The sequence below is a fragment of the Lepisma saccharinum genome, chromosome 11 (assembly GCF_977018435.1).
Source record: "Lepisma saccharinum chromosome 11, izLepSacc3.1, whole genome shotgun sequence".
Taxonomy (NCBI): Eukaryota; Metazoa; Arthropoda; class Insecta; order Zygentoma; family Lepismatidae; genus Lepisma; species Lepisma saccharinum.
In genome coordinates this window covers 37,618,831-37,635,811 of record NC_139239.1, presented here as the reverse complement: position 1 = coordinate 37,635,811, position 16,981 = coordinate 37,618,831, and the positions used below count along the sequence as shown (strand labels likewise).

Here is a 16,981-nt window from a genome sequence, read left to right as displayed (position 1 = left end):
CCTTTGGGCTAATCGCGACAATGAGTAGGGGAAAGAGGGGTAAGTTGGAAAAGGTTGATTTTTAACCACTTTTATTTCACCAAACCGCATAATTTTTGGCAGTGACAATTAATATGGTATCTTGTCATAAAGACGACCAAGTTTCGATGTGAAAAGTCATAAAGTGTCCGGAGTTCAATAAATGTAAGCAAATGTTACATTTTTTGTCAACTTATCCCATCTGCTGGGTAAGATGATGAGGCATTTAAATAATGGTTTCAATTTATTCTACTTTACGTACTAGACACGCCATTACTTCTTATGACTTTCCATTCGATTTCAATCATTAGGAACCTTTATTCTTTAGCTTTCGTTGTCGTCATTTCTTCGCTTAACAATGGGGTAAGATGACGAACTCCGATATTGCGTTGACTTCCACTCGTTATCTTACCCATCACCGTAACACTCCTTTTTTCCCCTTAACATCGTCAAAAGGCCTAACAACAACAACAACAATACAATACGTATGTCGAACGCTACAATCACTAAGGTAGTGAAACAGTACAAGCAGCAAAGTGAACCTATACTTACCGCTCCACACGATGACCGCAGAACCTACTTGAACTTAACACCAGCACCTAACACAAACAACTTTCTCTTGTTACTCTCCCTCAGTAACTCCCACAGGGATGGTTCCGCTTTCAGGATATCATGCTTGCACACCTCACCACATGAGACTTTCAGCTCCTGCCATCTATGATTTTTGGGCCAAATTTGCGACTTCGTTATCTTACCCGCTTCGCCAACTTACCCCTCTTTCTTCGATATATGATATAATTGATGAAGGACACACAAAGAACACCCACGCTCAGGTCGGGATTCGGACCCGAAACCCTTGGTGTCGTAGCGGAGTGTAATTAATAACCACTAGGTCGGCTAAATATACAAAGAAATTATAAATTGAAAATGATAACAGTGTGGTACTTCAGTCTTTTCGAAAAATTACGCCGAGTATAAACTTATTTGGAAAATATAATCTCATGGGGACTGCAAAGGTCATATTTTTGTTTCCGTCTTTACCGAAATATTGTTTACGGTAAAAGAAGTGGACTTAAAACATCAATTCATTCACGATCATTATCGATTAATTGTATCTAGATCTGAACTTCATATTAGTTCCCTCTTTGAACAGTAGATGGAAATCAGGCTTTCTGGATCCTCTTTTGAGTCACCTCTAAGTTTGTTATTTTAAGCTAAAACTTGTATTATTGGATGCATATTTCGATTAAAAACCTCTCATTACCACCTTAAAAATCTCCTTTTGCTACTCTTAGTTCCAAGCTCAAAAGAAATGGATGGTATACACGTATAAATGATGAGCTATGATATCCTGAAGATAAAAATTAGTTTAATTCGGCCGAAAATCTATCATTCCAATAATAAACATCTCCCTCTTTTAATTTCCTTAAAAGAGAACGATAATATATATGAACACACGATAACCTTTCGTATGACCTCAGGAATAGGGATTAGGGCCTCCCCGATGGCGCAGTGGTAGCGTCGTCGCCTTGTTATCAAGGTGTCCCGGGTTCGATACCCGGTGAAGGCACATAATGGTTCGGATCCCACTTTAAACTGTAGGTCCAGTCCCGATTAGCCTTACAGTGCATAAATTGAACTTAAAACACCAAATCAATCAATCAATCAATCAGTAATAGGGATTACCCTTCGCATATACTAGGCTTACATCTCGAATGGGAAATCCTTGCTGCGAATTGATATGAATATAATAATAAAATACAACTTTTACCACATGTAAAATCTTAGAAGTGTGGAATATGGTATGCAATTTCACACTCCATTGTTTGTACAGTCACGGACACTGCTGGCTTGTAATGAATTCATTGACTTTCAATGGAATCGCTACAATGTGGCAGTGTCCATGACTGTACAGTATTTCTCGAATATTGCCGTTATATAAGGGAGAAGGAGAATATTTCTCTTTTTCTAATTTGAATCTCTTCTAATGTTGGAATGGTGGTAGCTTCTTCGTGTTTATCAGAAAGGTAGATGTCAAAAGAAAGAAGCAGAGCAACAGAAGCGTCTGGAAACTGGAAGAGTATTCAAAGGGCGAGGAGAAGGCCAGAGACGTGTCCTCTGAATGAAACACCCCAGGATCTTGGATTCTATTCATTGGCTTCCGCATTCACTCCTATCACTCCCTTGTATTCCTTTTACTGAAGCTATAGCCAAGATAAGGCAGAAGGTACGGAACCTTCAAGACCTTCGGTTTCAGATTGCACAAGAGGTCGGTTCGATCCCCTCCGGACATATTACAGCGAACTTGAATGAAGATCGGATACCGACTGGATATCCTACGCGTCACCACGGCAGAACACACGTGGAACGCTATTGATTTTTGGTTAAAGCTTGACCTATTCTGGAAACGATGCTTAAAAAAATATATGTATTAAAATACCTACTTTTATCCTCTGATTCTTTGGAACGCGTTACAATATCGAATTTCACTCAGGAAGTTTGGATGTAAGTAATCTCTTCACATGAAGAAATTTTGTGATTAGACTTACCATCATTGCCTTGGATTCAGAAACACGGGAGTAATGTTTAATGCTTTATACGAAACAGTTATTCAGAAGTTATTATTCATTCACTTACCTTGTATTCGCCGAGGTTCTCAACGACGCAAGGCAAAGAAGCGTCACGACCCACGGCCACCGTCACATTCGGAATCGGCTCAGCAAACTTCGGCCCTTCGGTCAGGGCTGAAAGAGAAAAGGAAAAATCAAGTTCTGTGTTTTTGTATGTGCGGCCACCAGATGAAATACCGTTTAGTAGCAATTATCTGAAGTGCGTTGAAATTCTGAAACTCTGCTGTATTTAAGACGTTTCCAAGTTGATAATAAAATTGTTACATTATTAGAAGCAAATAGTTACTGGAAAACAACGGCAAAAGTACAAGTGAAAGACGGAGTAACGACAGTAACAACAGTGGTGCTTTTTACACAAGCAGGGTTTATATATCAAACATGTAGTTCAGGCATAGCATCATTTTCTCTTTTGTTCTTTGTGTTTTCACCTGTTAATTCTGAGTTAGTTTAACAGCAACAATTAAAAGTAAAAGTAATTCTTACCTATGTGTGAAAGTCCGTAATGGAAAAATATTAATTAGAAACGCAACCAGTAAGTACCTCTTTTCAAGGATGACATTGGAACAAACATTTAACTATCCAGTCCCAACTTCCAAAGTGTTTCTCAAATCGAAGAGATCATTAATATTGATTTAATAAATTTCAAAATAGATGGCCTGGTACCATTTTTGTGAGGTGCTATACAATAAACACTTATCTATTAAAATGGCAAAATTACGTTATTTCATTTGACATGTGTGCAAAACTATTTATATAATACAAAATATATATATAATGACTATTAACTTGCGTCAATAAATGCAAAGAAATAAATATTTTCAATTACTTTCAAGTAGAGTTGCAAAAGGCTTTTCTTTAAAGAAACTGAAATTTTGGCGCTTTTTTTTGGCTTTTTACCATTTATAGCTAACGTATTTCACTTTAAGTTAATGTTGTGAGTTTACAGGTTTGTAGTGACATATTTTACAACTAGCTAAAAAAAAAGTAGGCTGCGTGATGTAGCAGCCAAGAGACAGATATTGGCCAATCCCAGAGGGCACGTATTGCATAGTGGTTCAGATATAATTGTAACCCTAGCTTACCGACGGTGAGGAGGCTTGCAGATCCACCACCCATATTTTTTTAGTTTTTTCAACTGTTTGAAAATAAATTACATTGTTCCCTAGGATGTTCCCAATATTTTTGTACTACTTTTGTTAATAAAAACATAAATGTAATGTAATTAGGATGCAAAATGCATTTGGTGGGCATATCAGGCACATCTTTCAATGAGTTTCATTCGATACACTCATGCCGCTGATAGTGTACAATTGGTCGATAAAGATGGTAATTATTGTAATTATTATATTTAATAAATAACTGCGCTTCTACAAACCAAAAAAGCATTAATAAAATATATTATGGATTTTGTGAGTTTTAGTGAATGATAAAATATATGTGAGACACTCATGCAATAATTGGTTATTATTTTTTTCAATGATAATAATTTTTGTGATTATTATAAATAATAAATTACGGCACATATGTAATCAGCAAACGAAGCAGAGCAATAATAAAATGGTTTCTTGAATTTTGGTGATAAAAAAGTGAGGGTCTGTGAGCCGCCCCAGGTATGTAAGTTTCTCGTACGGCATGGGTAAGCTAGGGCTAAAACTAAGCGTGTAGTCTTGATGAGCACATCTGACCATAAAATTGACTTAAAACAAGCTTTAACATGTTTGTGTCTCAACTTAAATTTTGATGTCATAAGATATGAAACAAATGTTAATATCAAAATATTCGATGTTTCGGGGCAATTAAAAAACTTTACTGTTCACAACACACATGCAAAAGTATACATATTACGTGAATGTGTGTGTATATATCCTAATTAAAGGAACCTTTCGAACCAAAACAGCATAAGCTGCAACTGTCGGTTGTCACTTGCCCTGTACCGTTTTCTCATAGAACTTTCAGACAGATGCAACAAGTGACATATGTCACTTGGTCTGTTGTTCTTGCATGCACGGTGAATGTTTTGCTTTATACTGAAGGAGACTGCATCGCTTGTTACCTGCAACTTCAGTCACAGAGAACAAATTGCAGGTACTGTTGTTGGGAAAAGACCCGATTTTTTTATAGGTAATAAGAAGGGGTCTGAGGTTCAAACCTCAGTGGAGGCAGAGTGCTTCGGATCTCATTTCAATCTGTAGGTTTAGTCCAAATTAGCCAGATTTGTTAATAGATTTTCTTTTTTCCATTTGTGGCCAATCATATTTGCTTCTGCTTCAGTATTAGTGCCAGTGTTTCTCAATCAGCAGTCCGAAAAAGTCCTTTGCACCCAGGAGTTGACAACTAACTTCAATCTAATTTTATATTTGACAGCATAATTGAACAATTTATTACTCTTTATGATTATGTTATAGTTTATATATTAATACTTAATATTAATTAAGGATGCATATTAATTTACATATAACGTTTAAAAGATCAGATATGTATTTATAAGTGACATTTTTGGTTTCAGGGCATCGACTTGTAAGAAATAAATATACTGGCCTGTGGCCTTACAAAGGTTCACACACAGAATTGTATTTAGTGTGTATTTTGACACACTAAAAGGTGCATCATTTGCAGTTTATGCACGTTAACGTGTTATTGAGATCAAAATATATGTGTCAATTGACACGTTTTGGGTTCTGTGTGCAGAATCACTGCAAGAAGCAAACAAAATACGTCACTAGTTGCTCCGTGACCAGGACCATTTAACCAAATTATAAATGATGTACTTGTGGGAGACAGATTAATTTAGTTGATTTTATTTCACTTTCCTGGCACTTTTGACTAATCGCGAAGATGATGATGAATGGTGATGAGATTGATGAAGGGACAATCACAAATATAAAGGGACGACACAACACGAGCCCTACAGAGGATTATGTTGGCTACGAGTCCAGACGCAGGAGATTATATAAATGTGTTTTAACATTAGTTTGTATTTTGAGATATTTTGGTCCCATTTTTACGTGCACGTTCACGAAAAACAGTCCTTAATCAAGAAATAATTTCTTACCCGTCTCATACTTTCTTCAGAATTAACATTTTATTGATTTGATTTACTGAATTAGGTTTTCTGCGACGATTTTCTGCCACTTTAGACTAATCGCGACGATGAGAATGAGTGATGATATGATGAAATTGATGAATGGATACTCACAATGAGCATTTTTAACATTATTTGTAACGTTCGTTCTGTTTGTAGTCCTAGAAGATCCTAGTATCATATTCAGGAACTCTCTGTATATGCATTCTCGTGTTACTAAGTGAATGGGAAAAGGTTCATTCACACACAAACACAGCGGAGGGCGAGAGAGGGGCAAAATACATACGTAAACAGATATTTGCTCTCCTCCAATAACCATCGGTTATCAACACCGGTGGTTACGGCCAGGGGACGTTGTTTCACACATTCGGTGCAGTGTTCGATCCGTGCGAACGAAGGAACATACTGTTATGGCGTCATAAAGGCTGCGCCGGCCTCACTAAACTAAAGGTAATTCAGCAAACAACGTTAGTTACAAAAAGGCTAGAAAAGATCACGTCGACTTGAATGCAGCCAGCAGAGAACCAAAATGACGGTAGGTCAAGGGTTAAATGCCACCAGGAGAGTGTGTTTAATTGACTTTTCAGCCTTAACAATTAAGCGGGAAAGTGAATTTCAAGGTTTCGTTAAGAAGGAGAATTCAGGGACGTACAGTAAAACCAGAAGAATGCTGTTTCACTGTTAATGAAGTAATAATGCCACAAAATATCAAGTTTGTAATTTATTGCGAATTTCGCACTAATTTCATTATATAAAACACAATTTCTCACAATGATACAGTTCTATTGATTCTTTCCTATGTATGTTCCGACCAACATAAACGAGGATTAGGTTACGACGCCAGGGATCCCGGGTTCGAATCCCGGCCTAGGCACGGGTGTTCATTGTGAATGTCTCTTCATCAGTTTCATATCATCACTGATTATCTTCGCCATTAACCAAAAAGCGAAGTGAAATAAGCAAATCAATCAATGAACTATGAATAAAAATTCTTTTAATTAACTTTATCTAAAGTTTAGATATTTCACTAATATATGATAGTTTCGCCATATTCATATTCAGGCAAAAAAAAGTTGATCATGCCTTGAGAAGTACCAGGTTTATTTCTATAATTGTCTCAAAGTAAACAGAATTTAAATTGTTTAAGCTAGGTATACAATGTGCAATTGCGAATACTCTGTGAGTACTAAATATAATGAGTGGTGTCGATAGTACATTTGGAATTTACTTTCAAATGAATGGTAATTATAATTAATATGCTCTTAAAATTATTCACATTTTTAAAAGATTGATTGATTGATTTGGTTTACACTTAAATTATATTTTACAATATTTTAAAAAGATACAGCTAAGAGAATATATGTTATAGATCTTTTAAGTTCTTACGGCGGGCGCTCTAGAAGCTGGCAAGGGAAGTGAGGAGCGGGGAAGCGACCAATCCAGCGCGATAATAAACGCAGCAGCCAGTAGAACGAGGTTCACATAGTACTTATTTCCGCCATGTCGTATCTCTCGGCACCACAGCTGTTGTCTGGTTGGTCTGCGGCGAATTCCCTGCTCCCCACTTCCCTTGTCAGCTTCTAGAGCGCCCGCCGTAAGAACTAAAAAGATCTATATCATATTTTCTCTTAGCTGTATCTTTTTAAAATATTGTAAAATATAATTTAAGTGTAAATATGAACATATCGGTTAGGAGATGTAATCATTGTCATTATGTTTCGCGATAGGAGGCTTGGATGTTCGTGAGACCTTTGGTTCACACAAGAGAAACATATATATATATAGAAACCCTTACTTTATTGTGAACATTTAGAGAATGTAAAATTCTTGGGGAAGAAACACGCTGTGAGCCTTTCCCGCTTCAGATTTTCTCACATTCTATATCTGTGGAACACTTTCTCCAAAATGGCGATCTGTAGAGTAAAATGTTTCGTCCTTTCTTGTGGTTAAAGTACAGTTTAGAATTCTACTTCTTATTTTCTTTAAGAAAACTATGACGTATTTGCACCGATGACCTACGTAAAATTAGATTTTAGTAGACACCTTGAAAAACAACAATGACAGATTCAAATGAGAATTTCTTTAGTGCTTTATATCAGTAGTGTATATTAGTTGTTTCAACGCAATACTTTGTAGGTATCCTCTTTTTTTATCAATTGAATATCACTTTTTGACATATTTTGACAATTTTTTGTCGATGTTTTAGCGTTTAGCGATGTTTTAGTACAAATTTTCACTATACTCATTTTTTTTTCACTCATACTTGGTAGGTATATTATGATCTTACGTGATACAACTTAACCTATCCTTTTTTTACGATTATTTAATTTTTTTACGATCCTAAGTGATATAACTTAACCTATCATTTTTTTTATTTATGCACTGTTTGAACGTCATCATTTGAGGATCATATTTTGTAGGTATTTTTTTTTATCAATCGAATATAAGTTTTTGACATATTTTGACAATTTTTTGTCGATGTTATAGCGTTTAGCGATGTTTTAGTACAAATTTTCACTGCACTCATTTTTTCCATTTATACTTGGTAGGTATATCACGATCTTACGTGATACAACTTAACCTATCCTTTTTTTTTACGATTTTTTAATTTTTTTTACGATCCTAAGTGATATAACTTAACCTATCATTTTTTTATTTACGCACCGAACTAACCTACAAGGGACTCTGTTTGTTTTAATATTTCAGTATTATAAGGTTTTCACAAATTTTATATAACCTAAAATGTGTTGGATGTTGATTTTTAGTATGTGGCAATTTTTTATGAATTTTAAAACTGCTCTGTGACCCTCTCGTTCTTCACGTCGTAGGCGAAGGACTTCTCTGCAATCAGGATGACACTGCATAGAGTATCCTCGGGCAAGGCGTCGTGGAACTCGCAGACGACCTTGATGTTGGTTCGATCGTTGACCACAACCTTCTTCCTCTTAGATGTGTTGATGACGGTCATGGGTCTCCGTGCTTTGAATTCGCTGGGCGTGTAATACATGTCCACGCTTCCCTCGGTTACGCGTTTGTAAGCCGTGTAAGCTTCGTAAAGTTTGAGGTAATCGTTTTTGGTCACGTCGAGGTTGTAATTCTCGCGCGGGAACACTTCGTTGCGTCCATTCTTCAGATAAACGTTCTTGATTTTGCAGTCGTCGAACTTGCTGGAATCTTTCTCCTGATTGTTATCGCGCCCGGTCTGAAAAAGCACTACGACGAAATCTGGCATGTCGAACTGTATGTTGTTGAACTGCGTCGTCACGTCGAATTCCATGTGACTTCCCGACGCTATCTTCTGCACGCACTGGTAACCGTGAAAGTGAATCAACACCTGCGGATTTTTCAAGATCTCCGCTTTGTACTTGAGGGCGTAGTTCGTTTCGTATTCCACCACCGGCATTCTCAATTCCATGCTCCGGATGACGCATTTCGCCGCTTCGGGTAAAGTGTTGGCTATCGGCGTGGTGCCGTCCGGACCCAAAGTAGCGTATCGCATCAGTGCGTCGTTGTCGTTGGCCGCTCTTCGAAACGTGACCCTCAGTCCTCCCTTCCACATGATCTCCTTGTAGTCCGAGAAGAAACCAGGCAGCAGACGCATGGGAAAGAGCACCGTGTGACTTTTCGTCGATATTTTGGTCCCGGCTTCGAATCCCCCGGCCTGGTAGTACGCTGCGTCCGTTTTGGATAATTTCAACGTTCCCACTGCCGTCGACGTGATGCCTGGATAATCTATTCTGTCGATGACGGTGTTGTGTTTCCTCACCTCCACCTGCGAGAACAGGTAAGGCACGAAGTTGTCCACGAGTATCAAGTTTGCTGCTGCAGGAAACGCGTCTCCATTTTCTTTCTTCACCACGTCGAATTGAAGGTAGAGGTCCGCTCTGTGAGGATGAATGAACCCATCGCCTACGTCCACGTCGTATTCGATCTCCCTGTTCGCCTCGTTCAGATTGGCAAACGTGCGACGGTTGGGAGGGAAAGATTGCAATTCGTAACTTTCGATTTGCTCCATTTTACATGTATGGTTATTTATTATACGTTGATCTCCACGATGGCCGTCGTAGTGGCACCTGCGAAATCCACCACGTCTCCTTTCTCGTTCGTCACCACCAACTCTATGTCGTCTATGCGGTTGCGACATACTGGAAAATAGATCGGCGAAGAGGGCGTGTAGATGATCGGTTCCATGAACTCGGAACTTGGTTTGAAAGTGGCTATGATTCCCGTCTGCTTGTGACTTCCTAACAATCCGTCCGAAGATTTCGTGATCATACCTTCCGCCACGTTGCAGTGTACGTTCAGAGTCTCTATGGCCAAAAATTTAGGAATGTTGGTTGCTACGTGCTTGATGCCAGCTTCGAGTTTGGTGTCGTTCTCGAAACCTAAAAGTTCTCCCATGGTGCCCAGGTCCACGGTCTCCGTCGCGGATAGGATTTCCACTCTGTGCGTGACCGAATTTTGAGAAAGGTATGTGCCTTTGGGTAATTGAGCTTGCAAAGTGGAAAGATTGTATTGGCCTGGCGTGACGACGATGTGTTCGCTTCCAACGCTAATTTTGTTGTTGTGCTGGGTGACGTTAGGTATGAGGTACATGCTGTAGAATGCACGCAGAGCCACGGATTTAGGATAGACGATGTCGTCGTGCAGCGTGAGTTTCAAGATTGAAGATTCGCTCGTGAGATGGAACACGCCCATCTTAGTGATGCTGTTTGAGGTTCCACAGTGCTTTCTGGAAACCCTCGATCGTAGGGTTATTTATTTTAGAGAGAAACGCGAGCACGGAGAGGCAGAGATGACCGCAGTTCACGTCTCCGAAATCTTGAATGCGTTCGTCGTTGTAATATATGGAGGTTTTGTTCGTTTTCAGATAATGAATTAAATTTGCAGGTGGAACACCTCCGAAAGAATCGAAAACGAATGCTTTATCATCATTTTTGTGGTAACATATCCAATGCGTGCCTGGATTTTCTTGACCGTCCAAGTTGACTACTCCGCATTCTCTTCTTTTGACGGTTGAAGGTAACGAGTCGGACATGAAAACTCCTCTGAAGTGTTTGATTTGTAACGGTTCGATCAGAGATTCAATGTCTCGGTTGGTGAGTGCTTCTGTTTCTTTTTTTTAAACTTTCTCATCACGCCCTTCCCCTTCTTCTCCATGGCCAGGTTGTGACGTTTCTGTTCTTCCAATTCCGCCTTGTTCTTCTTCGAGTCGATGACGGTTTTCGCGATGGCGGCACTTCCGCCGGCCAAACTTCCAACGGCCCCCAATGCTGCCAGGATGGCCGGGATGCTGAATATGAAACCTCCGATTTTTTGCTGTTTTCGCGAACGCTGCAATCTTTTCAATTGAGGTGTGCTGAGCAGCAATTTCATTCCATGTCCTTTCGACAAGCAAGAACGTTTCTTCTCGCGTTGTTTCTTGGTGAGTAACCCATCGAGGGCACCTAGATTTTTAAGATTGGAGTATGGTATCTGGTACACGACACCCTTGGGCTTCATGTTGATGCTCTATGTGTTATTTTCACGGTATGTTATTTATATATATATTCTGAGATTTTTTTTGTGTAGTTTTTTTTTACGGTATGTTATTTATATATTTTCAAGGCCTCGCAGTCGTTACACAAATTCTATTACGTGCTTCGTTTTCTTGCCAAGAAGTTCCTTTGTCCCCTTGTACACGATTCGAGTTTTGTTCTCGATTAAAATAGATAGCTTTTTGTCGGATAACATGTTAGCGTATCGATCTGGTAAAAATAGACTGTATTGTGCGTTGAGCAACAGGCGTACCTTGGGACCATACTGGGTAGAAACGATTGAACCGGAAGTTATCGTGTAAGGTTTGTCGACTTCCAATTCCTGAATTTTTACATACTCGACTGACAAATTTAGCATTTGTTTTAATGCTTGGAGATCGCTCATTTTTTCAGTTGTCAGAGTGTTAGAGAGAAATTTAATTGCTTTTTTTTCACGATGTGTGTTATTTATATATATATATACCGAAGATTATTTTTTTATGATATGTGTTATTTATATATCAAGTTTTTTTTTGGCACGTATATATATTATTATTTTTTTAACAGAGGAAGAAAGTTCGTGCTTCGGAAAACGCGAGGATGTGCGTAGTGATATCTTCCTTCTCCTGCATAGACTTGTACCAATCATCAGTATACTGTCTTCTTCCCTGCATCGCCTCGTACAGTTCGTCCGACCTATCGTTTAATTTTTCCCCTGCAGCCGAAAGCAGAATGTTGAGATCACCGCACCTCAGGCCGCTGATCTCCCGAAGAAGGTCCTTGAGAACCATTTCACAAGGGATGCGAAATTCCGGCATCGTTCTTGCCATGATTACAAGTTTATTAACATCTCCGTTAACTACCTTTTTGAATATTTTAGATAGTAGCTCGGGTGGCAAATCAGTTATGCAAGCCATGTTGTTTTTTTTTACTGTATGTTATTTATATACCCCACCCCAATTTTTGTTTCGTGTTCATGGCGATGGTGGTACCCAGTGCGGCGACCCGTTCACCCAACGATGCGTCTCTACTCACGAACCTTTCGAAAGCTGCGTGCTCTAACTTTCTGTCTGCTTCGTGACGTGCATTCAGATCCGTCTGCGTGGTGTTGTAGGCGATGTCGTGATCTTTGCATGCGGCGTCCAACGGATTCACACCCTTGTCTCCTCTCTCCAATCTTTTCTCGAGTTTGGTACCCGGCCCGCAGTACTGGTAGCCAGGTAGATGCATCTCGAAAGGTAACTTGTTGATGATGTCGTTCACGAGTCCCTTTCCTTCGGCCACGTTCCAAAATTTCGGAGGCAGCGTGTTGATGATTTTGATCAGGTAACCTATGCCCTTGTCGTCGTTCACGATGAAGTTGGAAAGTTTCGTGCTGATCATGTCCACGATGCCAACCTTCTCGTTGTAGAAATTACGGTTGCCTGCATTCTCTTCGCCGGCTATCACCAACAATCGGTCCACGAGTTTCCTAACGTCGTCCACCCAAACGAATTCTTTGGGTAACGTGTTGTAGCGTTTGACGCCGCTGCCTGTTTTGACCTGGTTCCAAATCGGTTTGATGAGATTCCTCTACTTCTCGCCGCTGCTCGATTTCACCCTATTCTGCGAGGCGTCGTTGTTCTGGTACAAGGCATCCGTCATGATCAGAATTTCCTTGTAACTTTGGTAATCTTCGTCGGTGTAATCTTTCGGCTGCTTTTTGGCGAGGAGTTCCCACAGTCCCACCGTACCCGGATACCTGTTCCAACTATTCTTGTCGCCTAAATTGACTTTAATGTCGTTGCCTTCGAAGCTCACCTTCGATTTCCCAATCTTCCACACCACACCGCCGCCTTCGCTGGTTTCCATGCTGGGATACAATCCGAACACTTCATCCTTGTCGAATTTCCCCGTACTCAGGTAGTCTCGTGCCAAAGGCCCCAACTCGATTTTATCCGAAGACGTGCTGCCTATGGCTCGACGTCGTGCCGGTGCATCCTTCAGTTCGAACGGTGTCGAAGGAATGCTCGAAATGGGTGTGGGTGCGGCATAACTTTTAGCTGCGAGCGGTACGAGTTCATTAATCAAATTTTTATTTTGTTCCGTGACACTTTTAATTTCTTTACCTAGACTGCTGATGGCATCGATCACGGGTTGATCCTGACGTTTCTTCTCTTCGTAGAATCCGCGATTCTCGGATTTCCAACCTTTGAAGCGTTTCGCGAGGTAATCGCGAAGCTTGAGATTTTCGTCCTCGATTTTTCGTTTCGTCATGACGTTATTTATATACGTCGTTTCTCACAACGTTGCAACGTTTAGAAAGTCGTTGATTTTGTTTCTGTATTTTCCGTCGTTGGGTTTCCTCGTCATGTCGATCGTCACAAATCCGAAATCGTCACCGTTCCAGCAAGTAGAGCAGCCTTCCGAAAATTGATTGTAGTTCATGTCTCCGCCTACGTAGTCATCGTGCGCGTGCTTGAGGTTGGTGTGATCTTGACGAAACAAACATATGAAATTGGCGTTGTCGCGCACTAACTGTTTTGGAATTTTGGAAAACGTTTGAGCTAGGTAAAAACAATCCATTCCTTTGTGACGACCTTGCGTGAAAAAGTTGCGAATTTCATTTTGATTTTCCAGGATGGCGTCGTCGAACACAACGACTGAATTTTCACGACAATCGTCGAGTGGTTTTATTTCCGAGGCGAATGTTGCAATGTCCAGACCATCGTACAGTTTCATCAGTTGCTGGTATTTGGATTGCTCCAAACTTTTCGAGAACACGTACAGGTGCCTGTTCTTCCAATTTAACCAATTCGGTGCGAGGAGAAAATTGTCCACGAGCAGTGTCGTTTTCCCACACCCCGAAGGACCTACGATCAGACAGCGGATGCTGTCGGGAAGCAACTCGCCGTTCTTTTTCTTCGTTTGACTTTCCGGATCCGGTAGACGCTTCACCACGTTCCACGTACTCACAAGATCACTTCGTCCGCGTCGATCCAACTCTTTTCCGGAAGTCCCAGCCATTTGACAAACAGTTTGTCACCTTTCCTACGCAATACTTTCTCGATGAGGTACGTGTCGGGGTGTTTTGTTTTAGAGAGTTCCTTTTCGTAAAATCTTCCTTTCAAAATCTCGCCGCTACTATCTTTTATTATATACGTGTGTTGGTTTCCAGGTAGAACTCGAACCACCGTAAAAAGTTCCGTGCTCCAATTTTTTGTGAATCCCTTCTCGAAGGTGCGTTTGAATTTGCTGATCCTCACCTGGTCTCCAATTTTGTATTTAGCTTTTTTTGTCGTGGGAGTGTACTTTGGACAGTAAACGGTAGAAATTAAACGCTGCTCGTCAGATTTGGTAACGTCAGCTGGCTTCATGCCTATTGTTCTGTGTACTGTATCATTATAGGTGTCGACGAGTTCCGGCAGGATGTCGACCCATTTGTAATTTCCCCGAAGCGTGAATCGTTTCCACATGTGTGTTTTCAAGGTTCGATTGAATCTTTCCACGATGCTGGCTTTGATGTGACTGAAGCTCGAATAATGTCGAATGCCATGTTTTTGAATAAATTTTTGGAATACGGCGTTGTAAAATTCTTTACCGTTGTCCGTTTGCAGAAACCGTGGTCGTCTGCCACCGCTTTCGCGAAAAATTAATTTGAATGCTTCCGTGACGCACGTTCCTGTTTTCGCCTTCAAAGGTAGAGCCCATGCGAATTTCGAAAACGCGTCTATGACGGTGAGGAGGTACTTGTTGCCCTTGTTCAATTTATGCACGTTTTTCAAATTGCCGCTACTCATCTCCACGAGGTCACTTTGCCAGAGGTCGTCGATGCCCTTGGTTACCACAGCCAAACGTTCGTAGTTGCGGCGTGCAGGTTTATGCAATTCTTCGACGATGGCCTGCCTAGACATTTTTTTTGTTTAGAGATTACGTTTTAAGAGAAGCACCAGCGTGATGGGATTCAAAGAGGGTGGTACTTCACTCGTGTTTTGAATGATCAGCTTATCGCCGGCACTCACGTCGAAAACGGTGAGATCTTCGTCTTCGTGTATTTCATATATGTTGCGCGTTTCGTTCCAACGTGCCAGAGGAATGTTTCCTGCTTTCTGGACACCACGATTCGATATCAAGGTCATGGTGGGAACGCTAGCTTTTCTACCGTGAGACCAGTACGAAAATTCGTTTATCTGAATCGTGCCATCGAGGAGAAACTTGTAGTACGGATGATAAGGATGCAACATGTACAGTTTGTTACCTTCGACGAACGTGGAGATTCTCTGTTGATTGGGTATGCTGTTGATTTCGATGGCTTGCAGAAAATGCAGTTTAGCGAATTTAGTGTCGACGCCGAGCAGATTACTGTGAACTTGTCCGAGTTTATTTTCGATGGGCAGCAAATGCTCGACTATGGTATCCGTTACGGTAGAAAACGACGGTTTGATTTTCACTTCCACGTTCAACTGCTTGTAGTTTTCGTTGAGTTCTTGCAACTTGGCACCGAAAGAGGCCAGCGTCGATTCCTGCGTGGATTCCAGCACTCCAACTTGATCTCTGATGTTGACGACGATGTTCTGAAGGTTCTCGACTTGATTCAATTTCGAGCTCTTCTCGGTAAGATCGTTCACGATGCTTCGCATCTCTGTAAACTGCGTGTAAAGGTCGGCGACGCTCTGCGAAGTGGGCAGCGTCGACACCAGCGAACTGATTTCGTCTCGAATCTGTTCCACGTTCGCCGTTTCCGTTTCTAGTCGTTTCAGCATTCGAGATATGTTTCTTTTCAAAACGTGCAATTCTTTGGAGGTGGGGAGATTGGCCACTTTACTCTCGAGATCGCTCAATGAACTTTTGATGTCGCTCGAATCGGATAGTGCCGTCACCGCCGTTTTCAATTTTTCCAAATCTTCGCTCGAAGGTACGCTCGTCCGTAACGATTCCAAGTCACCCTGTATGTTGTCGAGTACGTGATGAAAATGAGCGAGATTCGTTTCGACGTTCAAATTTTCTAAATATTCGATCTTCTGCTGAACCGTGCTTAACGTGTCTTGAATGCTCGTCAACGCTCTCGCTTCAGCGTGAATATTTTTAATTTCTTCGTTGATCAATTCCAAGGAGGCCTGAAGCGTGGCGATGGTGGTTTGAATGTGTTCGAAATCTTGATAGGCCTCCAATTGAATTTTTATGTTCGCGACGCTTTTACCGATGACCTGCAGTTCGTCCGACTATGGTAGGTTCGTCATTGTATCTTCCAAAGTCTGCAACTTGGATTTAATTTCTTCCAACGTGCTGGTGAATTCTTCTTGTAATTTGGAAACAACAACATGCAAGCGTTCTGCGTCTATATCGTTCACGACGGTTTGAAGTTCAGAGAAATTCTTTTCTATTGCGGAAGTTCGTTCTTCGATTTCGAGTTTCAGTTTTTCCAAATCTTCATTTTTCGATTGAAATTGCTGTAATTTGGCCAAATCATTTTGAAGCGAATCCACGCTCAACTGTATATTTTGAACGCTGTCGTAAGAAGGTACGTCTACATAATTTTTTATGAGCGTTTTCAGTTCGGAATCGATTTTCAGAATGGGGTCGAGACATTGCGTTTGGAGCGTGGCGATTTCCGACTCTAAACTTTTGTTTAAGGTCTCCTGCAAAGCAATCAAATCGGTCCTCAACTTCTTAACTCGAATGTCCAACATGAGAATCTCTTCTGCGTGGTCTACACGCTTGGTGTTGCCGAAAATGTCGTTAGGCATTTTTGGTTA

At 40.7% G+C, this 16,981-nt stretch overlaps 1 protein-coding gene across 2 annotated transcripts in view; it reads right to left on the bottom strand.

Annotated features, from left to right (window-relative positions):
• LOC145995207 (lachesin-like) overlaps positions 1 to 16,981 on the bottom strand; it is an 828,831-nt gene that overhangs the window by 328,686 nt on the left and 483,164 nt on the right. For both annotated transcript variants that reach the window (XM_083131770.1, XM_083131771.1), the window contains exon 2: positions 2,656 to 2,762. In XM_083131770.1, the coding sequence (XP_082987896.1) occupies positions 2,656 to 2,762 (107 nt within the window). The remainder of the gene's footprint in view (positions 1 to 2,655; positions 2,763 to 16,981) is intronic.